At 36.8% G+C, this 27,079-nt stretch overlaps 2 protein-coding genes across 2 annotated transcripts; both read left to right on the top strand.

Annotated features, from left to right (window-relative positions):
- Window positions 1-15,963: 15,963 nt before the first annotated feature.
- LOC126812551 (uncharacterized) lies at window positions 15,964-17,408 on the top strand (the record flags this gene model as incomplete). Its single annotated transcript, XM_056103341.1, has 2 exons — window positions 15,964-16,064; window positions 17,345-17,408. Coding segments are annotated over exons 1-2 (165 nt in total), but the record flags the coding sequence as incomplete, so codon positions are not given.
- An 8,296-nt stretch (window positions 17,409-25,704) lies between these two features.
- Window positions 25,705-26,826, top strand: LOC126808397 (toll-like receptor 9; the record flags this gene model as incomplete). Its single annotated transcript, XM_050533083.2, has 1 exon — window positions 25,705-26,826. A coding segment is annotated over one exon (1,122 nt), but the record flags the coding sequence as incomplete, so codon positions are not given.
- Window positions 26,827-27,079: the final 253 nt, after the last annotated feature.

Below are 27,079 nucleotides of genomic sequence, written 5' to 3'. Positions count from 1 at the left end.
CAGGATGTCAATATCCCAGGAAAATTATCAAGGGATTTCGAGAACATTAAATTGAGATCTCGAGAAAATTACCAGGTGATCACGGGATTTCGAGAAAGTATCACAGGATCGCAGGATCTCGAGACCTTCTACAAAATTTTGCATGACCCCTATACGCTTCCGTACAATAGGACTAGAATCTATAACTAAAATCAATAACTAACTGGCAAAAAGAAAATTAAACTAAAATCAGTAAGTAACTGGCAAAAAGAAAATAACTTTATGTTAAGGAAGGAGAAATCAGTAAAATAGTCATTAACAACAGATTACAGAATTTCCAATTAAAATACTCGCATAAAATTAGGCAATAGTGGTAATGACAACTAATTTAAGCTCCGTTCAGATGGTTAGATTTTACAAAGGAACTGGCAAAAAGAAAATAAGTTTATGTTAAACGAAAGAGAAGTCTGTAAAATAGTCAATAACAACAGATTACGGAATTTCCAATTAAAATACTCGCATAAAATTAGGGAATAGTGGTAATGACAACTAATTTAAGCTCCGTTCAGATGGTTAGATTTTACACTTGCACTATGCGTGTAAGGATGGGGTGTCTGGAAAGAAAGGCGTCTATTCGTTCGGGTGGCTACCAAACCCGTACTTCCCCAACGTACCCCATGGCGTGCACGTAAAAGTACCAATGACAGTTGGAGATTGATGAAGAGTTGACTGCCCTGGTTAAATGTCACACATATGGCACACCGCATGGCGTTTGTTTGTTTTTGTTCATCTATGCAGGATGATAAACCTAATTTTATTTCCATGTTTAAAGCATATTTTTCGATGCGTCCAAGTTTTTTTTTAGTTTTTTTACATAAACGTGTATTTTTACTATACCCGAATACACCTAAAGTAAATTTACACGTGAATAAACATTTAGATCTGACTTGATGCTTATTTACAATAGGAGTAATTTTACATAATAGGTAAATTTTCTTTTATATAATCTGCGAATACGTCACATTGCCACTTGGACGAGCCTCACAGTAGACTGTTATTATATTAAATTAATTGACATGTATTGTGTCGCTATTCCGAGTATCAGTTTGCTGAAATACAATCTCATAAAAAATGTTATTTATTACAGTAATCCCGTGTCCATGTAATTTAAAAGGAGCTAAACCTTCTTAATGTATGTTAGACGGAGGGCGGGTTGCGAATGTTCTAATTCGAGTGCTTCCATAAAATGTACCATATGTTTTAACCCGATCGCTTTAGATCATAAGGTCTGCTATTGAGTCAAGTGGCGTAGTTTCAGTCCCACATTTCTCAAGGTTATCAGGTTTTCATTCATTGTTAAAGGCCCCCAAACCCCAAGCGAAAGACTGGAATAAAATGTACCATATGTTAGTCCCAAAAATGAACTAATTTGTGTTGATTGGACGTTAAACCCCATTCTTTCTCTTTAGGGCCATATAAAGTATTGAATTCGGTTCAACTGATGAAGCACAAGTCGTTTTGTTAACAAACTTTGGGATATGTTAAGCTTCGTTCATCGAGTTGCATCATTACAAATGGCGCTCGAAAGCATTTTGGCACCCGATTCATGTGTCAATGTTAAAATTTTCATTTTGTCTTAAATATTGGATATCATAAGCCCATCTTTTCATGGTAAGACAACATCGTCTATGTTGATTAAAATTGACCAATAAGTCGTGTTTGCAATGTCCGTGGATGATACTGAGTTAGCGAATTGCCTCCTTTAACTGTACAGGTATAGTTTATGATTATTCAGATCCAGCTACAGGTATTTGTAAAAAAAACTGTTTATAACCGACGAGGGCAATAGTTGAATAAATCTTGATAATAACTGCGATATTTAGACATACACGTTAATAATATCTACGTCGCAATAGTGCGCCACAGCATGATCATACACCCGATTAGATTTTATTACATACTTCGAGAAGGTATTTGTTGAGTAATAAAACCTTCTAGTAGTTTATCGAGGGCTGGCCGTCCTTACCGCACGGTACAAATATTATCACCACTAGAAGCAACAAATTCCAGAACAAGCCAGAACTCATACCAAAATGGCCGCTTTATACAAATGAGTATTTAGGGGAATACTAACCCGAACCCTAACCCTAACCCTTTTAAGAGAAGTAAAAACTAAATTATACCCATGTTCAGTCTTTTAAAAAGGGTTAGGGTTCGGGTTAGTTATCCCCAAAATTCTCATTTATATAAAGCGGCTATTTTGGACTCCGAAAGCACCCGAACCTCGATAGGTTTTATTTGTACCGTGCGGTAAGGACGGCCAGCCTCGATAAACTACTCCAAGGTTTTATTACTCAACAAATACCTTCTCGAAGTATGTAATAAAATCTAATCGGGTAGATCATATTAGGTTTTTGCAAAAAAATTAAAAAAAAACCCAAAACAGCTCATAAGCAATGAAATAGTGTATGAAACAATTATGAAAAATTGGCACACTACTAAACTGAAATGAATAATGTTTATAAATGAACAAGCCCCCCCCCCCCCCCCCCGTCGAAATCACAAAATAAATAGATGACACATATTAATTAATTGCACATTTATTTTTTTCAAAAGTATCGATTGTCTATACTTAGTCTACACATAAATTGTTCACAATCAAACTCAGTCAAGGTTTTGAAGTATCACTCTCCATCAGTTAAAATTAAGGTTATATTGTCCCAAAGCATGATCAACCAGTAAAATTGCTTCCCGCTGTTAATCATTGAACTCAGCAGAAAATTTTCTTCATCAAACTTAGTCACGGTGTTGATATTATGAATCTATACTCGGAGTTTCATTGCTCTCACCCAGTACCAAAGTTATCGTTTACCAAAGTCTCAACCAATCAAATTGCTCATCTCTGTTTAGCCTCAGTAGAAAATGGGCTTGGTCGAACTCTGTCAAGGTACTCACATAATAAACACCTACACCACGTTTCAACACTCTACATCAATTAGAAGAAGGGTTATTGTGTTCCAAAGTCTCTACCAACCAGATTGAAGTCTCTACTTTGCCTAAGCTGAAAATGCTCAGCATCGTACTTTGTTACCGTATTGATGTAACGAAACTGTACACGACACACGACGTTTCACCACTATCACTCAATTAGAATCAAAGTTGCTGAGCTCCAAAATCTCGATCAATCAAACTGATTATCGCCCTGCTTACCCTGAGCTGAACGTGCTCATTATCGAACTGAGTCAAGGTATGGGTATGATAAAACTATACATCAAGTTTCATCACTCTCACTTTATTAGAACTAAAGTTATTGTGTCCCAAAACATCAGCCAATTAAATTGTTTATCCCTGCTTACCCTAAGCAGAAAATGCCCATCGTCGGACTCCACCAAGTGTAGCACCATGAGCCTTCTGTCTGACGTGGAGAGCGTACATTGTCAAACCGGTCGCCACATCCTACATACGACCCATGCATCTTTTCTTACTACATATTTCTGTAGCCTTGTGATCGTCTAGAATTTGTCTCTAGCTGTCTTTACTTCTGCTTCACGTTGTGTATTTACTTCTTACAGTTTCTTAAGACGTCTGTCTTACCAGGAATAACAATGCGACAGTTTGCTTCTACATATTTTATATATATATATATAGCTGAATACAGGTATACAAGCATAATCGATAACAATACAAGCTAAAACCATTTCTCTACCCTAGACAGACTCGCGGCTGTCTAGGATCTCAGATGTAAGCCCTCTGGAACCTAATAGAAGTCTGGCGAATTCTCACCAGTATCCTAATTTTGTATCTACTGGTTTTGGACATTCAATTATCCAATTGGTCAAATATGATGTAAATAATTATAGAGATTGGTTAATTGAGCCCAATGACGTCGACAACCCACCCTTATATGGTGGAATGGAATTTTACTGAAGAATATTCTCATGAGATATCTGTTAACATGTTGTTGACATAGAACCAGTTATGTTATGGCTCTACAAGTGTTTTTATATCACAATATGTCATTCAAACCCTAAGTTGATTTAAGTATTTTAAGTACATATCACATATTATGCGAATATGTTATTTCTCGAGCAAAAATTCTACTAAAAGTATTACACAAGGCATTGATCTAATAAACACCTACACCAACTTGGAACAATCTAGCTTAATTAGAAGAAGAGTTATTGTGTCCCAAGAGTTATGATGTGACGGACGGACAGAGACGGACACATTTTAATAGTCCCCCCTGCTTACTTCTAAAGGCAGGGGATAAATATGAAAAAAGTTTCTAGTAAGTATTGTAATGTTGAAATTCGGTGAGAATTAAGTAGGGAGATACGAAAATAAAATAGATGCAACACGAAAAGTTCTGAGCCCAGTGTCTGGCTATGCAGAATCTAACATGCTGTACTAAAATTATAGCAATATCTATCTATCTACACCTCTCTCTCTCTCTCTCTCTCCCTCTATAAAGTGTATATGTATGTGTGTATGTAGCCTATGTATGTTCGCCCATCCCACTTCGTCGCCGTGCCCCACTCCCACATATGAGGTATCAAATTAACCAGTATGACTCCGTGAATGTTTTAGGTCATGATTCATTTAGGTCAAAATCATTTATTAGTTTAACACAGTCAAAAATCAATATTGGATTGTGTGCAGCCGAACAGTTTTACTGCAATTAACGGTTAATGTAGGGTAACTCTGTACGTTATGGTAATTAAGTTAAATAATAGTAACTGGTGATGTAATCCAATTAGAAATATTTGTCGGTACTTGTCGGTGATTAGTGAGACCGCGAAATATCAGATAAGACCAGATCAGATTAGAACAAACAACTTAAATCATTTATTTTGACCTAAATCGAGAGATTTAGTTTCTGACTCTGTGAAAACCATTTAAAAGTCTGTAACTGTAAAAATAATATCAAGATTTGTTTTCGTTTGTGTATGGCTACATCTATTTGTTAAGGCCAGCTCAATTTTTGTCATGGCTGAAGAGAAATTTTGAACTATGAAAAACGAAACGTAATAGACTGTGTGTTTGAAATTAGATTTCGTTTTGTAAGCTACACTAATGTTATTGTATTTTTCATTTACATACAGGTATGGTGCCATGATGGTCACGTGTGATCTAAATGATACAGGGGTTTGGTATGCTGTGTCAGTTACACCGTCAATCAAAGACAAACCACTCAATCGTATGATTCTACATTATCCAGAAAAAACTGTTCAGAGAAATTTCACGCTCTGTCTCTCTGTGATGCATTCAAGCTTTGGGAATGTTATGGGATTTGTCGAAGCTCTTGAATTTGATAAAGTTCTGGGAGCTAATCATTTCGTAATCCACCATTTGTCTTCGTCTCAATCAATCAAAATCGTCTTAAACGATTATGTCAAAAGAGGGGAGGCAACTCTTTTGAACTACAAATTACTGATCGGTACGAAGGATGTTCATTATTTTGGGCAAATTGCTGCAGTGAACGACTGTGTTTATAGATCTCGCGGTATCTCGCGTTATGTGGTTGTTGTGGATATTGACGAGATTTTAATTCCATACACCTTTAATGATTGGATGGAAATGATGGACAACTTGACGCCAGCTGAACCGAAAGCGTCGTCTTTTTCATTCAGGACTACTTTTTTTGACACACATATGCCGGATGACACTAGAGGATATCGTCAGACAGATTTAGCGACTCGTTATAAATTGAGAACATTGTTAAAAGTGTGGCGAGAGAACTATATATTTGAGTACAATAATCGTTGTAAAGTAGTTGGCAAGCCGGAACTGATAGACGTCATGGCTATACATACCGTGGCTAGACAAAAGCGAGCCCATAAGCTAATACATGTGAATTATACTACTGCGTTACTTCATCACTATCGGTTATTCAATTCTTCACCATCCAGGATTTTCAATGACAAAACTAGACAATATAGCAGCCGTGTTGTAGACCGTGTGATCAAAAGGTTTAATAGTATTCCTACGCCTTGTATACATGCGTGAAAGCGTATTGAACTTCTTTGAACGTTGTGTACATCGTGCTCTGGGTGTGTGTGTGTGTGTGTGTGTGTGAGAGAGAGAGAGAGAGAGAGAGAGAGAGAGAGAGCGAGCGACAACCGAATACCACAAACTAGTGCTAGGCGAAGTATATGGGTTCAAACTCACAACACTAGGATTGGACCCATGACAAACCCAAACGGTACGCATTTGACCACCCTAATCTCAGAAATCATAAATAAATAAATATCACCCCATAAGTAATAGAGTATTAAATATATTTACCCTATTTGTTATATTTTATCGGTGATTTTTATTGTCAGCAAATTGGCCAAATTATCTGTGTCACGAGCCTTTAGCAAAATTTGCTAAGCTAACCAAATTTAAATCAAATATGATAGTTGTTAGTTTATTATGGCCTTGTTATTCGCCTTGAATCAGTTGTTTCAGCCAGTTTTACGTATAGAAAGAGTTTTGGGAGACAGCGAAAATCCCTCTGACGAAGTGGCGTGCACTGGTGCAGAGAGGGGCATCCATTTCAGGGGCCATCCAATCAAAGAATGAGAGAGAGAGAGTTTAACGTCCGCTCAACACAAACTAGGTCATTTTGGGACTAACATATGGTTCAATAATTTGCTTGTTCGTAGGGGTCTTTAGCGGTGGGGGAAACCGGAGGACCCGGAGGAAACCCACGAGGTTGGACGTGCGACACTACCCCTTGTCTGTACAACCAAGGAATCGAAACCACGCCAGTTGACTCAATGACAGCCCTTATGATACAGTGCGCTTCCGCTAACCATTCGGCGATCCAACACCGTCCCCACCCCACCCCAACCATCCGCACTAGGATTAAGCTGTCTGTTATAAAATCAATCAAAATTTGTGAATACAGTTTCATTCAATAAACGGATACAAACAGAATGTGTGTCCACTATTATTAGAAATTTTAAAATTCCTCCATTCCTGATGATAGTTTTCTAAATAAGCAATCCCGCAGATTAAATAACTGTGGTCTGACCCCTATACAGATTTATACACGAGTTATGTTCCTTACCAATTGCAATTTCAATGCATAGAGTACATGGACTCAGACTAGCAATTATTTGCTCATTGACTTGAATGTTAAATGGCTGTAACATCACAGGCTAGGCTGTAGCTTTTTGCTCAACATTCCGTTGGTTCCAATCTTTATAGGCAATCTCCTCATCATAATTTTGTAGGGGGTTGACCGTTTAGATTTTTTGCGACGGGGATTTGGAGTTGACTGGGGTGAAAATCTCACTTCCGACACTACGATTGCTCTGCAGAAAGACACTTTACACCCCTATCCCTCCGCTGTAATATCATCAGTATTACCCAAAACTGCTATGAAATGGCAAATTTGATCCCTTTTCTCCAATTCTAGACCAAAAAGTCAACCAAAAAATGCAGGAAGAGGGGAGAAAAAAAAAATTAAGGAAAAAATTGTCTATTTATAACTCGCACTACATTCGTGAAATTTGGGGAAATAATTACAAGTCTGACGTATTCATTATGACGGTTAGTGCAGACAAGTAGGACGTTAAACCACCATTTTCTCATGCATAATGACATGAATAATATAACTGATAGTCTAACCCAACCAGCAAATTAGATGTCTAAATTTTAGGCTTTGGTAGGACTTTACGATATATCAGATGTGGATTAATTGGCCTCGGTTAAAAGGAGACAGCCAGGTCAACATCAACGCATTTGCCCTTAATAGATATCTTTTTTCTGAACGTGAGAATTTCAAAGAGTGCATTAATCCTTTTTTTTCTTCTAATGTCTGTCAATTTATAAAACTTTCAAGTATAACCCTTTTTTTAAACAAATTTTTTTTTAGGTGGGTCCTATTTTTTCTGTATGCATGTATCGCCCAGGTACAGTGCGTATGTTAAAGGAGCTAAATCGCTAATATTTGGGGCCTAGAAATTGACACAAATGGGTTGCAACGCATATAATAATGTAATATGAATGTATATATATATATATAAACTGATTTACATTCAATCGTTTCTATTTTTATCTCCAGCTTCTGATTATTCCAGTCTACACGGATAGTATGTTAATAAGATGTAAATAAGATTAGGACACGTGATTGTTGGTGAGATTGTAGGTAACCGTGGAATATGTCTAGCCTCGTTCTTCAAGTCCCTTGTTACAAATGGCGCTGTAAAGCATTATGGTACACGATTAGTGTACCAATGGTAAAATATTTATTTTCTCTTAAATATTGGATATTGGAAACCCATCTTTTCCCGGTAAGATCACAACATCAATGTCGATTTAAATTGACAAATAATTTGTGTTTTCAATGTCGAAGACTTTGGATGATATTGAGTTAGAGACTTGGCTGCTTTAAGTAAGGTGAATGATTGGATATAATACGTACACGGAATAGAATTGTGTTGAATATAATAAGTGCTTTGACAAATGTCTTTATCAAACAAACGATAAAGACTAGAAAGTACATGCCGAATCGTCACTCAGTAATAAATAGAAAATTCATTGTATAGAATTGTGTCCTTCGCTGTAACTTGTGTCCTACTTTCTGCACTGAATGTTGTAATGAAGACGGACCTACGCCATACTGTGTGCTACGACCTACTCTTTCTTCGAATTCCTATTGTCAAGGGTTCTTTAACGTGCACGCAAACGTGTACACGGAACCTCGGTTTTTCGTCCCATCCGAACTACTAGACACTGCCCTTGCAGGCCATCCGTCCTATATCCACTGGCAAGGGGAAACCGCGCTTGACAATTCCGTGGAACGTTTTCGACCATCACCGGGATCGAACTCTGGATTGCTGGGTAGTGAATCATTGCCTTACTTATTGAGTCATCGCGGTTCCCCAGTTCAATGACACTGAAATGAGATTTTTGATGTGGGTAAAACTTCTGAAACTATCTTTAATTTATTAACGCAATCTAATTAAAATACAGACCTATATTTCGTTTCGTTTTTTTATGCTTTCGATGGCCCGCCTACACTACATGAAGATTTGACCAGTTGTACTGGAAGGTTGCGTCAGGGGTCGTACGAGCAGCCCTCGCCTCTGACATTGTTTTCAGTGGTTTACCCACAGTTCCGTGCATGGCACGTCAAGAAGTCGACGTAACAGATGGTTTCATTGGCTAATCCCTCACGCCATCCAGAACGCCTGTTATATAACAACTCTTCCAGACCCTCGGGTATTACAGACAAATAAAACTTCATTTTAAACTATAAAGAACGAATCGAAATAGGATCTGTGTTTTAATCAGATTGGTATTAAAGGACAATATTGGTGCTAGTCATTATCACATATGTGATAGAGGTTAAACACATTCCAAATACAATTTTAACACAGATATCATTGCTACGATAGCTGAGTAATACAGGTTTCCTGAATCGGAAGTGACGAACGCCAAAGGAAAACACGAGTCATACCTCTATATAACTGACTGATGTGACGAGTGATAACAGATACACGGCCGAATTTCTGCTCACTAACAATTCCTTTGAAGATCAAAAGTTGTTGTGTGAGACTGTGAGAGGATATCTGACAATTCATAAAAAGAATTGACTGCCACTAGATAAGAGAACACGAAAGAAAAACAGAAAAAGTCCGTGCATTACCATGTTTTTATAAGGTATAGAATGAATATAAACAAGGGAATGTACGGACTATTTCCTATTTTTCTCGTGTTCTCTTATCTAATGACATTCAATTACTTTATTGAATTGTCAGGTATCCTCTGACAGTCCCATATAACAACTTCTGGTCTTTCTCTCTCTCTCTATTACTACTATTACTACTACTACTACTAAAATTGGTAATTGGTAGTTTATCTAGATCAACACCCTATTTGAACCAAAACAGAGAGATCCGGCATCTTGAATGACGACATTTTATTAATAATTATTCAATTGTACCTTCAAAAAAAGTTGTTCACAACAAAATATTTACTGAATACATATTGCGTATCATATATGTACGTCTAAGGAGATTTAGTTTTAAACACAATGTTTACACAGACTGTTTATTCCGTGATAGGAAAGTAATCCTGGTGATGAACTCGTGATGTTGATAACATCCTGGTTTATATTAAGTGACCGAGCCAAACGACACGGCCACAGAAAATACTAACTGAAATCGTTCGTTTGTTGTTGAAGAGCCTTTATTTCGCTAACCTATACTAGGGTGTCCCACCATAAATAAATGTCTCCAAATATCTCGACAATTACACCACGATATTTATATTGTAAATCAGTTTCAAACATTTTGAACGTAGTCTCGCTTAACCCGTCTACCGACCATTCTACGTTTGATTAACAGGCCGGGATAGTCAAGACTACTTTTTTACGAAACATAACAGAAAGCTGGAACAAGAAATTGAATTTAGAAACACGCACGTTAGGCAACTCAACAATTGTTTTAAGAAACTTGTAAAAGTAAAATGAAACTACTGCTAGTATCATATTATTTGTAGGCCTACTGAACCAAAAGATGCCGCTCCTTATGGTACAGATAATGATAAAGCAATTTAAAAAACAAAACGAACGTAATTTCTAAAGCTGCTGTAATAACCAATAAGCTAAATATTACTGCTATTCAGAATCAACAATAGTGAAGTGTGTGTAGAGCATAACACCGGATGTGTACAGCTGGCCGCCAAGAAACAACCTGGAAGTGAGATCGGCTAACCTTTCCAGGTCATAAGCCTCCATGTCCGCCATATTTATTTCACAGATTGGAAACAAGTAAGGCGGCTTGGGGGCGTTAACTTTTTTTTATTTAATTATTTCGGTATTTTTGCAACCGGAGTTCAGCTTTAATTCAGGTGAGGTGGATAAATGAATAAACCACATTATTCAACTATGTTGTAAGGATATGTGTATTGATTTTTCCTCATGGCTTTTATTAATTCTAAATTGATACAGATTGTCTAATTGTCCAGCAGCAGATAAATTTGAATCGGTCTAGTTTGATATTTGTCAATTTAATGTCGTTGTGAAATGAAGCGAAGTAGCCGACGATTATATGTAATCTGGGTCGGACTAAAACTCATACATATTATCATAGAGACCCATAGCCAATTTTAGGGGGGTTGGATGGCCGAATGATTAGCGCGTGCGCGCTGTATCATAAGGCCTGTTATTGAGTCAACTGGCGTGGTTTTGAATCCCTGATTGTACGTGACAAGGAGTAGGGTCGCCTCGTAGGTTTTCTCCGGGTCCTCCGGTTTCCTCCCACTGCTAAAGAATTATTGAAATAAAATTAAACCTAGTTTGTGTCGAGTGGTCGTTAAAACCCCATCTCTCTCTCTCTCTCTCTCTCTCTCTCTCTCTCCATAGCCAATTTTAAGTTTTTGAACTTATAGAAGACGTTGGCCTGAAAAAACATCCAACCCGACACTGTTCTACAACAGTGTTTTCAACAAAACAAATTACACCCGCTGTGGTGTAATAATTAATATGGAAGCGTAATTTGCAAAACACCCTTTGAGTTTAAAGGGCTAATCCCGATAATTTTTTTGGAGAATAAAACTGTTTAATTTTGTTTTAAAATCCCTTAAAATCCTCTACCTAAGGGCCGAGCAACTAACTTAATATTTGTGATAAATTTTCAAACAACTGAAACCCGTCAGTCTTCATCTGGAAATGGAGACCAGTGTCCCAAGCTATATTATGCGGTGTCTAGATAAAACCAGACATTTTTTGTATAAAAATAATGTGTAGGTGCAATTTACCTTTCGTTGGGTAATTCACTGTATAGACCTCTCAATGAACGGGAATCGATTATCAGGTCTCCCAACGAAAGAATTTACCCGAAAACTTAAAAGGGTTACGTGTCCGGATAAGCAGTTTTGACGGTCACGTCCAAACGACTCAAAATTTTGAGTTGAAATTTTGAGATAAGGTCAAAACACCATTCCTCTATATTTTAGCGCTTAAATTTCACACATACTCAGACTTTTGGTTTTGAGACTCTGTTCAAATACGGGATAGTCCCTTTAATGCTTATCCACACCCATGGAAGTAAATTATTTAAGTTCCTCATCAGAATGTCTGAGTGCAACACTCATCCCGAGGCAGGTTACACTACTGAAAGTGGCAGCTAGTTTCCACCAGAATTGGTGTAATGTTCTACACTAGTTGGGTGTTATCGGTTTACACCACTAAAGGTTAGAGTTTAACGCCCTCTCGACACAAACTAGATCATTTCAGGACTTACATATGTTCAATCTTAATTCAATAATTAAGGGTCTTTTTAACAGTGGGGGGAAACCGGAGGTCCTGGAGAAAACCGACGAGGTTGGACAGGCGACCCTACTCCTTGTCACGTACAACCGTGGAATCGCACTTATGATACAGTGCGCACGTGCTAACCATTCGCCCCCCCCCCCCCCCCGTGGTAATGCAAAGCTCAGGTCTACACGGCACCGATAACATGTGCATTCTTTACATCGGGTGTAGTAATACAAACTGACCAGGGCTGAATCAGTGCCTTTTACTTATTTTACGCCTTCCAGTACTATTTTATGTGAACATTTAGACTAAATAGTACATATTTTGTTTATCTATATTCACTTCCAGTACTTTTATTTGTTTTCTTAATAATTTAGGAATTTAATTTGCAAATGAAAAAAGAAGAAGTTTATATTGAGAGCTAATTAACGCACCCTCGTGTCAACACTTCTCTTTAAATGATAGTAGCCACCAAACCGATATTTACTCCTGATCAATTTGATTTAAATATTGTATTATTTATATTGTTAATATATTTGAATATTGTATTATTTATAGTAATCTTTTGTTGTATTATTTAAATTGTTCCCATAGTAATCATTTGAATATTGTATTATTTTAATTGTTCATATAGTAATCATTTAAATACTGTCTTGTTTATATTGTTCATATAGTAATCATTTAAATATTGTATTATTTATATTGTTCATATCGTAATCATTTAAATATTGTATTATTTATATTGTTCATATGGTAATCATTTGAATATTGTATTATTTTAATTGTTCATATAGTAATCATTTAAATACTGTCTTGTTTATATTGTTCATATAGTAATCATTTGAATATTGTATTATTTATATTGTTCATATGGTAATCATTTAAATCTTGTATTCTTTTAGTAATCATTTGAATATTGTATTATTTATATTGTTCATATATTTATATTGTTCATATAGTAATCATTTGAATATTATATTATTTATATTGTTCATAATATAGTAATCACTAAAATATTGTATTATTTATAGTAATCATTTGATATAGTGTATTATTTATATTGTTCATATAGTAATCATTTGAATATTGTATTTTTGATATTGTTACCATAGTAATCATTTGAATATTGTATTGTTTTTATTGTTCATATAGTAATCATATTGTTTCCATAGTAATCATTTAAATACTGTATTATTTATATTAAATGGGCCACTTGTTCTTTATCTAATCCATACAACCAAACATTATGTACTAAATGATAACTTGGATAAACTAACATCTTTCAACACCACACAAAATTACAACTAAAACCCCAAGAGTTTAGACTGACCCAATAACCCGATTTGAATTCATGAGGAATAGAATTTCCTTGTAACTGTCACATGAATGATAAAATAATATATAGGGAAGTCGGGTTGGAGGATAAAACAAGAGAAGTACTCGAATTGTTACAATTAATTTCCTTATTTGTTTAAACAGGTCCTAGCTATTTAAATAAATAATCTACCACTTTATCCAGATATATAAATTTAATTTTAAACAAAGTCATAAATACAACAACATTAGACACGTCAAGTAGCAGAGAATCAGAACAAACTGAAGTAGTTTAATTTAACTCCTTGAAAAGCACCGACCGATATGTACGACTCACTGATATTTAGAGGTAAGCCCATTTATTTTACGAGTCATACATCTATTGGTACCCCTCACGTTGGTTATAGGCTGAATTTTTAATAATCAGGCGAATCTCTGATTTTGTTTATGACACTTAATGTCTTGATGCTACACCTTTAAAGGAGCTAAGTCTCCAACTCAATATTTTTCATAATATTCGAAATTAGAAACACGAATTGGAATTCAATATTGCTCAATTTCAATCAATATAGATGCTGTGATCTGACCGTGAAATTATAGGATCCTAATATCCAATATTTAAGGCACAATTAACATTATATAATCAGTACACGGGTCGTGTACCCTATGGTTTCGGGTGCCATTTTCTAATGAACAAATACAAACATATCCTACAATACAATGTGGAAATAATTAGTAAAGGCTGATTCACAAACGACAAAATAATAATTTAAAAAACGTGAAGAATGCATTCACCAGGTGTAAACTACTGCCGATCAATTTGAACTGTTCACGTATGTCACCGAACATAATTGATTAGAAATTAAAATATTTTTTGTCAAAAAGTGAATATAAACCACTTTACATACATTCATATTACAGTAATATATGCTTTTAGAACCATTTTTGTCTATTTCAAAGTTTAACAAAATAGAGTCATACACCCTTTAAATAGGTAGGGCGGGTAGATGGCCGAATTGTTAGCACGTGCGCGCTGTATCATAAGGTCTGTCATTGAGTCAACTAGCGGGCTTCGATTTCCCAGTAGTACGTGACAAAGAGTAGGGTCGCCAGTCCAATCTCGTAGGTAGGGCGGGTAGATGGCCGAATTGTTAGCACGGGCGCGCTGTATCATAAGGTCTGTCATTGAGTCAACTAGCGGGGTTTCGATTTCCCAGTAGAACGTGACAAAGAGTAGGGTCGCCAGTCCAATCTCGTAGGTTTTCTCTAGGTCCTTCGCTTTCCCCCCACTGCTAAAGACCCCTACGCGCAAGCAAATTATTGAAATAGGATTGAACCATGTGTTAGTCCCGAAATGACCTAGTTTGTGTCGAGTGGACGTTAACCCCTCTCTCTCTCTCTCTCTCTTCCTCTCTCTCTCCACCCCCTCTCTCTCTCTCTCCATAAACAAACAATCATCACTGGTACATAATGTCCGAACCATAGTGACCACAGTGGACGTTATCCCCCCTCTCCCCCCTCTCTCTCTCCCTCTCTCTCTGTTTAAATAGATGTAATTTATTATAGATGTTTTAGTATGTAAACTATTGTTTTTATATTATTATAGTTCAATGTTTGTACACGAGAAATAAACAAAGGCTCTCACCTGTAATGAATACACCACAATGTCATGAACTCGCAGCTATCGAGAGTTGGTGACCAGACTGTGTCTACGTTTAAAGAATTAATGTCACAGCAAAAACTTTTTATCGATAATCTATATTCTTAGAAGTTATGCCACAACAAGATTTTTTTGGGGGGATAATCTTCATTCACAGAATCTGTGCCACAACAAGAACTTTTTGACAGAGAATCTATATTCACAGAATCTGTGCCACAACACGAACTGTTTTCCGTTAATCTACATTCACAGAGTGTGTGCCATAAAAATATTTTTTTTCGATAATCTATATTCACAGAATATGTGACACAAGAACTTTTTATCGATAATCTACATTATTGTGTTTTCCTTGAAAACAGCAGGAATGTTTGGCCTTTACTAATGAACGAGGGAATAGTCTGGAACTTCCATTTTTTGAAATTGTCATCGTTTATGATAGACAGATGTGACAAATATATAAATCCGTTGTAACTTTTATTAACAATGCAGTCTATATGATGCATTTTTTAAAAGGCCTTTTCTGGATTGTAGTCTACTCTTCCCGTTAAACAAGTGTAGATAAGACGCCATGGATATCTATAAAAGCGTACTTGGGATTATTTTTCTCCTTGATGCGGCCTATAGCCGGCGAATTCATCTAAGCCCTAATGGAACTTCAGCTAATTCCTCTATTGTTCTTTCATCAAAGGCGAACCAAGATGGAACTTTACACGAAATACCCGACGTGATGATCGATAGTTACTCTTGTGGAGATAACATGTGTAATTGTACGGGGAATGTTGCCGTGTGTTCTGGGCACCGACACTTATTATCCTACATTCCCAAATTACCAGCCAATATCTCACAGCTCACATTTTCGGATAACTTTTTACCACATATAAAAAACGACACCTTTTCTAATGTTTCGTCTTTGACGCATCTTTACTTAAAAGCAAATAATTTGAGCTACTGTTCGCGGTTTGCATTCCGTAGCTTAAAAGAGCTTCAAATACTAGGAATTTATAAAGAGAAAAAAATAAAATATGGACTGTTATATTATTGTTTGATGGGCGTGGTAAGTCCGAAGCTTCAAGAGCTTCAATTGATTAAATTAACGTTTAAGGATAGATTGAGCAAAACATACTTCCTCTCTGCGATGAAGAACAGCCCAGTATCTAAAATTGTAATGAACTCGACTTATATCAATTATTACAACCACACTGACTTCACTCACCTGAAAAATCTCTCCGTCCTTAGTTTACGTACGTGTTGGATACAAGAGATGGATTTTTCACCGATTCCGAAACCCATTCCGAAACTGATTTCGAAACCGATTCCGACCTTAACGGAGTTGGTTTTATCAGAAAATGCTTTGGTCAATTTTCCCAAGTTCTGTGCCGATAATAAAGCAATGTTTCCTAATTTAACACGTCTGTACATGGATGACAATTTTATTCGATTTATGCCACGACGGGGTCTAGATTGTATGACAGGCGATACGTTTCAAGTCAGTAGCTTGAAGCGTATATATGGTATTAGTGTCAGTGGCCTGTGGCACGAAGTAACAGTATATTGTCGCATACATAATATATTATGTCAACGCTTGGGCGATATAATATATTATGTCAACGCTTGGAACTAGGATGGAGGTGACTAGGCATGAACTTGCAACGATAGATTTAATTGGCGCTTTGATAACCAATGAATGCTTTGGAGACATATTTTGGCGGTATTTTCCATCATGGAATCGGTAAGTTTCGATTGTTTTTTTCTTTTCTGTTTTTTCTCTCTTTTCTGTGTCCTAACCCTAACCCTAACCCTAATCCGAAAGAAAAGTGCCCTTTTTTGAAATTCTGACATCACAGGTGCCCTTTTTCTGATAAGGATGCCCTCTTTTATTTACAGGGACACTTTCTATTGTTAAGGGGGTGGACCGGTCCCCATGGTCCAACCCCTGGATCCGCTCTGATGACGCGTACATTCCACTGAGTCTACAGGTCTAATATGCTAACACGCTTGGAGCGTCAACACAATATATTATGTCGCCCAAGCGTTGACATAATATATTATGTATGCGACAATATACTGTTATTTCGTGCCACAAGCCACTGACACTAATACCATATATACGCTTCAAGCTACTGACTTGAAACGTGCAGGGTGTGTATGAAGTGTCTTCAAATCTTTTCTATTTCTGCTAACCCATTACGAGATTTGGAGGACAATACATTTTCCAGACTCCCAAATTTGCACACAGTTTTCATCAACTACAATTCAGGATCAGCATTTCGGATCAGGGATCACGCCTTTAATAGTTCCAGCCTAATTAATCTTTATTTAAAGGGCAACGCCGAACACGCGCATCACTTGTATGTAGGGGCATTAAATAGTTGCGCAAACCTAGAAAAATTGGAACTATCCAAAAGCCACCTTTACTCAAAATCAAACGAATACTTCGACGAACTCTTTGCAACATTGACCAAATTAAAAGTTCTGAAACTTTCTGATACCGGTATTGGATCATTACCTCCTGTTATTCCAAGAATAATGCCGAAGCTGGAGTCTCTTGATGTAAGTTACAATCATATTTCATGGTGGAAAAACGATTATTTTAGAAACTTAACGTCGCTGCGAAGATTAAACTTGACGTCTAATCAAATTGCGACAATCAACAAACATTCGTTTTCTTATGAAACAATACAAGTTTTATCACGACTTGACTTATCATACAACCCTTACTCTTGTTCCTGTGCGAATTTACTCTGGTTTGCGCGATTACTGAAGACCAAGAGCTTTGCTAAAAAGCTTCATATGTTCCCGAATAAATATACATGTTCAACGCCTAGTGATTGGCGGGGCATGAGGATTATTGATACACCTATAAGTAATCGCTTTTGTTTGTTAACCCCCGTTATAAGTTTGATAATAACATCAGTATCGATAGGAGTACTTCTTTTAATACTCGCGATATCTCTGGTTTACAGATATCGTTGGCACCTTCGATACTTCGTCTACATACTCCGATACCACCACCTCAGACTCCAAAGATTCGCCACTGAAGGACGGAGCTATCGGTACGATATCTATTTAAGCTGTAGTGAAGACGATGTAGATTTTATTTTGGAAAATATTTTACCAAGACTAGAACACGAGTTGAATCTCCACGTCTTTCTCCCACAGAGAGATGGGATTGGAAATAAAATAGACAGTATAATTCATCTTGTGCATGTCGGATACGTTCGCTGTTGATCATTACTGTGAGTTCGAAGCAAGCGTAGCTTATGAACGAATCTTAAGTGAAAGACGAGATTTAATGATTGTGATTTTGTTAGAGGAACTGGGAATTGTTAATATTACTAAGACCGTTCATAGAATCTTAAAGGATGATGACTATATAAAATGGGGATGGAGTGAGGAAAGTATTGATTTATTTTGGCTGAAGTTAATTCAACATCTAAACTCTTCTGATGAACCTAGACCTTAGATTGTAGCTTAATTAAGGTGGGGGTGCCCCGTCTCATGCGTCGATCACTTTGTAGCGAGCAGCTCTTATGAATAACAGATATTTTTTTTTCTGGACAGTCGAAGGATACAGGACAAATGACGCAGTTATATTTGTGGACAACTGACACAGTTATATTTGTGGACAACTGACACAGTTATATTTGTGGACAATTGACACTGTTATATTTGTGGACAATTGACACTGTTATAATTTTGCAAGAAACCCACGCTATTTGTTACACAGTTTTAGTATGCTTGATGTATATTGTGTTAAGCTTGTAGCTTAATTAAGGTAGGGGCCTGAGGGTGCCCCGTCTCATGCGTCACTTTGTAGCGAGCAGCTCTTATGAAAAAAAGAAATATTTTCTTTTGTGGACAGTCGTTCTGTACAGGACAATTGGCAGTTATATTTGTGCACGAAACCCAGCATTAGGGGTCTTTAGCAGTTGGAGGAAACTGAAGGGCCCGGAGAAGACCCACGAGGTTGGACAGGCGACCAAACTCATTGTCACGTACAACCGGGGAATCGAAACCCCGCCAGATGAATCAATGATAGACCTTATGTCACAGATCGCACGCGCTAACCATTCGTTCATCTAACCTCTCTAAATGGTTTGATGTTTCGATTTCAATATCTGATGTTACACGACAAAAAAAAACTAACTCATCTCTACAATATGGATCAGACAAAACACGTCTAAATATGAAAGTACCCTAGCAATTGTTGTTAGCTGTTAGCAATATAACTATCATCCTGCACTAAGATTAAATTTCAATTTCGTTTCGGTTTTCTTTTCCATTTTTAACCAACTTCCTGCCATAATATCTAAACAACCCACTGACGACTGTATATCAATGCAGACCATTTGATAACAAAAGCACTTGTACTTTTTTTTAAAAAAAAAAGGAAATATTTTGATCCAAACAATAGTAGGAGAGGGGTCATAAAGGCTATATCTGTTCCCTAATGCCTTTTTTGTCCGAGTGTGTGTGTGTGTGTGGGGGGGGGGGGGGTCACGGTGGCTAAGTGGGTGTTCGATCCCTGCATTGGCCGAGAAAGTTCATCCAGATTTTCCGGCGTGCTTCATTTGTCAGTGATGCAGGACGGAGGGCCTGACAAGGAGGGCCTGACACGTAAAAGATCCCTTGACAGTTGGAATTCGATATAAGAGTATATGCCGTAGTGCCGCTGTCCGGGAAAAATTTCCCTCATAGTACACTGTATGCGTATGCCCGTCTTTATTTGCCCAGTTCGGAGCCGAACAGTAGAATGTTAAACTCATTTCATTTCATTTTATTTAACGTTAGCCAAGACAGCGTGTTAATATGTTAAAATAAGGGTTATATTTACTATGGGTCCATCACTCACATCTTTCTGTAAATAAGACTGATTTATACGAGTGAAAGAAAGAAATTAAATGAAATGGGGTTTAACGTCCTACTTTTATGCATCCTCCGGGCTTATGAAGACGGACATGTGCTAAGAGAAACAATTTACCCTGACAATGGCAATTCCATCTACCCTTCGTCGAACAACTGACAAGGGAAAACACGCCGTAAAATCCTGATGAACTTTCTCGGCCATTGCGTGGATCGAACACGCGACCTCCAGGCTAGCGAGCCAGCGTCTTACCCACTTTTACCACACATTTCATGTGGCACGGCTACAGACCGCAATTACGAACCGATTTCAATAAAACTTGCAGATTATAATTACATTAGTAATATCTCAGAGTAGCCAAAATTTCGACAACTTCCGGTAACAGACCACAATTATCAACCTAATTCCATGAAACTTACAGAATATGATAACATTATAATATCGCAGAGTAGCCAAATGTGTGGTAACCTGATATCTCCTTAACCGCTAACCGGAAGTGGCCAAAACTTTGCCTACTCTGCGATATTATTAATGTCACCATAATCTGCAATTGTCATTGAAATCGGTTTGTAATTGCGTTCTGTAGCCGTGCCACATGGAATGTGTGGTAACCTGATATCTCGGAAACCGCTAACCGGAAGTGGTCAACATTTTGCCTACTCTGAGATATTATTAATGTTATCATATTCTGTAAGTTTCATGGAAATCGGTTGATAATTCTGGTCTGTAGCCGTGCCACATGAAATGTGTGGTAACCTGATATCTCGGAAACTGATAACCGAAAGTGATCGAAATTTTGCCTACTCTGAGATATTATTAATGTTATCATATTCTGTAAGTTTCGTGGATATCGGTTGATAATTGTGGTCTGTAACCGTGCCACGTGAAATGTGTGGTAACCTGATATCTCAAAAACCGCAAAGCGGAAGTGGTTGAAATTGTGGCTACTCTGAGATATTATTCATGTTATCATATTCTGTATGTTTCATGGAAATCGGTTGATAATTGTGGTCTGTAGCCGTGCCACATGAAATGTGTGGTAACCTGATATCTTGGAAACCGCTAACCGGAAGTGACCGAAACTTTGCCTACTCTGAGATATTATTAATGTTATCGTTATCTGTAAGTTTCATTGAAATCGGTTGATAATCCCAGTACGGAGACTTGCCACATGTGGCAAATAGTCTCCGGATTGTCTTACCACATGTGGCAAATAGCCCAAGCCTTATTTATATTGTTCCTACAGCAAATATATAAATATTGTATTATTTATATTGATGATACACTGTTAAAAACTGGGTGTTATTAAGAACTATCAGCAGTGTTAATTAAGTGTAAATTTTACACCACAGTTGGCGTTTTTTTAAAATGTATCACTATTGCAAGAGTAACCAACTTAAAGAGCTACACCTAACAAGTGTAGCCGATATGCATGACTATTGAAGACCTGAATAGGTGTAATTGTGGGGTGGTTTGGATGAGCTACACCACTACCAGTGTTATACTGCATTAACTCCAGTGGTTGTAACTATTATTAGGGAATTAATCCGCCAACAGTTTTAATTTTACACCGTTTATTGGGCTTCAAAAGTGTAATCGATATTACTGAACACCAGGATAGGTGCAATTGTAGCCGTTAAATGATGTTTGGGATGAGCTACAACTCTACAAGCGTTTTATTGCAGTTACACCAACAGGTGTTATTATTATTAGGGAAACATTCCTCTGAATAAGGTGTCAATTGTACACTGTATCTTGCATTACAAACGTGTTTGTGTACTCTAATTTGCACGTTTTTGTAAAATGTGGCGTTAATTACATTAGTAACACATGTTAGAGTGTTTACTCATAACGAATATAAGTATAGATTATTGTAGCTTGTATACACTTAAAGACGTGTAAATGTTCCAATATATTGCCAAGTACTATATCTTAATTAATTGTTCTTAATTCAGGTGAGGTGCATAAATGAATAAACCACATTATTCAGCTAAGTTGTAAGGATATGTGTATTGATTTTTTCTCATGATTTATATTCATTATAAATTGATACAGATTGTCTAATTGTCCAACAACAGTCAATGTAATGTCGTTGTGAAATGAAGCGAAGTAGCCGACGGTTATATGTAATCTGGGTCGGGATAAACGTCTTATACATATTATCATAGAGGCCCATAGCCAATTTCAAGTTTTCTGAACTTATAGAAGACGTTGGCCTGGAATAAATATCCAACCCGGCACTGTTTTCAACAAAACAAATTTACACCCGCTTTGGTGTAATAATTGATATGGAAGTGAAATTTGTAATGCTTATTCTACACCCACGGGTGTAAATTATTTAAGTGCATCATTAGACTGTCTGATTGCAACACTCATCTCTGTGTATAAGAGAGAGAGAGAGAGAGAGAGGGGGGGGGGGGTTAACATCCACTCAACACAAACTAGATCATTTCGGGACTAACATATGGTTCAATTCTATTTCAATAATTCGCTTGCTCGTAATTCGGGGTCTTTTTAGCAGTGGGGGAAAACTAGAGGTCCCAGAGAAAACCGACAAGGTTGGACAGGCGACCCTACTCCTTGTCACGTACAACCGGGAAATCGAAACCACGTCAGATGACTCAATGACAGACCTTATGATACAGCGCGCACGTGATAACCATTCGGCCATTCACTCCCCCCCCCCACCTGTGGTAATGTAAAGCTTAGGTCTACACGGCACCGATAACATGTGCATTCTTTACATCGGATGTAGTAACACAAACTGGCCAGGGCCGAATCGGTGCCTTTTACTTATTTTACGCCTTCCAGTACTATTTTATGTGCACATTTAGACTAAATAGTAAATAGGGTTTTTTTTATCTAGATTCACTTCCAGTACTTTTATTTGTTTTCTTAATAATTTAGGAATTTAATTAGCAAATAAAAACAAGATGTTTATATTGAGAGCTAATTAACACACCCCCGTGTCAACACTTCTCTTTAAATGATAGTAGCGACCAAATCGATATTTACTCCTGATCAATTTGATTTAAATATTGTATTATTTTAATCGTTCCCATAGTAATCATTTAAATATTATATTATTTATAGTGTTCATATAGTAATCATTTGAATATTATAGTAATCATATTGTTTCCATAGTAACCATTTAAATACTGTATTATTTATATTAAATGGGCCACTTGTTCTTTATCTAATCCATACAACAAAACATTATGTACTAAATGATAACTTGGATAAACTAACATCTTTCAACACCACACAAAATTACAACTAAAACCCCAAGAGTTTAGACTGACCCAATAACCCGATTTGAATTCATGAGGAATAGAATTTCCTTGTAACTGTCACATGAATGATAAAATAATATATAGGGAAGTCGGGTTGGAGGATAAAACAAGAGAAGTACTCGAATTGTTACAATTAATTTCCTTATTTGTTTAAACAGGTCCTAGCTATTTAAATAAATAATCTACCACTTTATCCAGATATATAAATTTAATTTTAAACAAAGTCATAAATACAACAACATTAGACACGTCAAGTAGCAGAGAATCGGAACAAACTGATATACTAAGAGAGGACTGAAGTAGTTTAATTTAACTCCTTGAAAAGCACCGAGCGATATGTACGACTCACTGATATTTAGAGGTAAGTCCATTTATTTTACGAGTCATACATGTATTGGTACCCCTCACGTTGGTTATAGGCTGAATTTTTAATAATCAGGCGAATCTCTGATTTTGTTTATGACACTTAATGTCTTGATGCTACACCTTTAAAGGAGCTAAGTCTCCAACTCAATATTTTTCATAATATTCGAAATTAGAAACACGAATTGGAATTCAATATTGCTCAATTTCAATCAATATAGATGCTGTGATCTGACCGTGAAATTATAGGATCCTAATATCCAATATTTAAGGCACAATTAACATTATATAATCAGTACACGGGTCGTGTACCCTATGGTTTCGGGTGCCATTTTCTAATGAACAAATACAAACATATCCTACAATACAATGTGGAAATAATTAGTAAAGGCTGATTCACAAACGACAAAATAATAATTTAAAAAACGTGAAGAATGCATTCACCAGGTGTAAACTACTGCCGATCAATTTGAACTGTTCACGTATGTCACCGAACATAATTGATTAGAAATTAAAATATTTTTTGTCAAAAAAGGGAATATAAACCACTTTACATACATTCATATTACAGTAATATATGCTTTTAGAACCATTTTTGTCTATTTCAAAGTTTAACAAAATAGAGTCATACACCCTTTAAATGGGTAGGGCGGGTAGATGGCCGAATTGTTAGCACGTGCGCGCTGTATCATAAGGTCTGTCATTGAGTCAACTAGCGGGGTTTCGATTTCCCAGTAGTACGTGACAAAGAGTAGGGTCGCCAGTCCAATCTCGTAGGTTTTCTCCAGGTCCTTCGGTTTCCCCCCACTGCTAAAGACCCCTACGCGCAAGCAAATTATTGAAATAGGATTGAACCATGTGTTAGTCCCGAAATGACCTAGTTTGTGTCGAGTGGACGTTAACCCCTCTCTCTCTCTCTCTCCCTCTCTCTCTGTTTAAATAGATGTAATTTATTATAGATGTTTTAGTATGTAAACTATTGTTTTTATATTATTATAGTTCAATGTTTGTACACGAGAAATAAACAAAGGCTCTCACCTGTATTGGATACACCACAATGTCATGAACTCGCAGCTATCGAGAGTTGGTGACCAGACTGTGTCTACGTTTAAAGAATTAATGTCACAGCAAAAACTTTTTATCGATAATCTATATTCTTAGAAGTTATGCCACAACAAGATTTTTTTGGGGCGATAATCTTCATTCACAGAATATGTGCCACAACAAGAACTTTTTGACAGAGAATCTATATTCACAGAATCTGTGCCACAACACGAACTGTTTTCCGTTAATCTACATTCACAGAGTGTGTGCCATAAAAATATCTTTTTTCGATAATCTATATTCACAGAATATGTGACACAAGAACTTTTTATCGATAATCTACATTATTGTGTTTTCCTTGAAAACAGCAGGAATGTTTGGCCTTTACTAATGAACGAGGGAATAGTCTGGAACTTCCATTTTTTGAAATTGTCATCGTTTATAATAGACAGATGTGACAAATATATAAATCCGTTGTAACTTTTAATAACTATGCAGTCTATATGATGCATTTTTTAAAAGGCCTTTTCTGGATTGTAGTCTACTCTTACCGTTAAACAAGTGTAGATAAGACGCCATGGATATCTATAAAAGCGTACTTGGGATTATTTTTCTCCTTGATGCGGCCTATAGCCGGCGAATTCATCTAAGCCCTAATGGAACTTCAGCTAATTCCTCTATTGTTCTTTCATCAAAGGCGAACCAAGATGGAACTTTACACGAAATACCCGACGTGATGATCGATAGTTACTCTTGTGGAGATAACATGTGTAATTGTACGGGGAATGTTGCCGTGTGTTCTGGGCACCGACAATTATTATCCTACATTCCCAAATTACCAGCCAATATCTCACAGCTCACATTTTCGGATAACTTTTTACCACATATAAAAAACGACACCTTTTCTAATGTTTCGTCTTTGACGCATCTTTACTTAAAAGCAAATAATTTGAGCTACTGTTCGCGGTTTGCATTCCGTAGCTTAAAACAGCTTCAAATACTAGGAATTTATAAAGAGAAAAAAATAAAATATGGACTGTTATATTATTGTTTGATGGGCGTGATAAGTCCGAAGCTTCAAGAGCTTCAGTTGATTAAATTAACGTTTAAGGATAGATTGAGCAAAACATACTTCCTCTCTGCGATGAAGAACAGCCCAGTATCTAAAATTGTAATGAACTCGACTTATATCAATTATTACAACCACGCTGACTTCACTCACCTGAAAAATCTCTCCGTCCTTAGTTTACGTACGTGTTGGATACAAGAGATGGATTTTTCACCGATTCCGAAACCCATTCCGAAACTGATTTCGAAACCGATTCCGACCTTAACGGAGTTGGTTTTATCAGAAAATGCTTTGGTCAATTTTCCCAAGTTCTGTGCCGATAATAAAGCAATGTTTCCTAATTTAACACGTCTGTACATGGATGACAATTTTATTCGATTTATGCCACGACGGGGTCTAGATTGTATGAAGTGTCTTCAAATCTTTTCTATTTCTGCTAACCCATTACGAGATTTGGAGGACAATACATTTTCCAGACTCCCAAATTTGCACACAGTTTTCATCAACTACAATTCAGGATCAGCATTTCGGATCAGGGATCACGCCTTTAATAGTTCCAGCCTAATTAATCTTTATTTAAAGGGCAACGCCGAACACGCGCATCACTTGTATGTAGGGGCATTAAATAGTTGCGCAAACCTAGAAAAATTGGAACTATCCAAAAGCCACCTTTACTCAAAATCAAACGAATACTTCGACGAACTCTTTGCAACATTGACCAAATTAAAAGTTCTGAAACTTTCTGATACCGGTATTGGATCATTACCTCCTGTTATTCCAAGAATAATGCCGAAGCTGGAGTCTCTTGATGTAAGTTACAATCATATTTCATGGTGGAAAAACGATTATTTTAGAAACTTAACGTCGCTGCGAAGATTAAACTTGACGTCTAATCAAATTGCGACAATCAACAAACATTCGTTTTCTTATGAAACAATACAAGTTTTATCACGACTTGACTTATCATACAACCCTTACTCTTGTTCCTGTGCGAATTTACTCTGGTTTGCGCGATTACTGAAGACCAAGAGCTTTGCTAAAAAGCTTCATATGTTCCCGAATAAATATACATGTTCAACGCCTAGTGATTGGCGGGGCATGAGGATTATTGATACACCTATAAGTAATCGCTTTTGTTTGTTAACCCCCGTTATAAGTTTGATAATAACATCAGTTTCGATAGGAGTACTTCTTTTAATACTCGCGATATCTCTGGTTTACAGATATCGTTGGCACCTTC

The sequence above is a fragment of the Patella vulgata genome, chromosome 1, assembly GCF_932274485.2.
Source record: "Patella vulgata chromosome 1, xgPatVulg1.2, whole genome shotgun sequence".
Classification (NCBI taxonomy): domain Eukaryota; kingdom Metazoa; phylum Mollusca; class Gastropoda; family Patellidae; genus Patella; species Patella vulgata.
The sequence above is the reverse complement of the archived record's forward strand: the minus strand, read 5'-3'. Positions and strand labels throughout refer to the sequence as shown.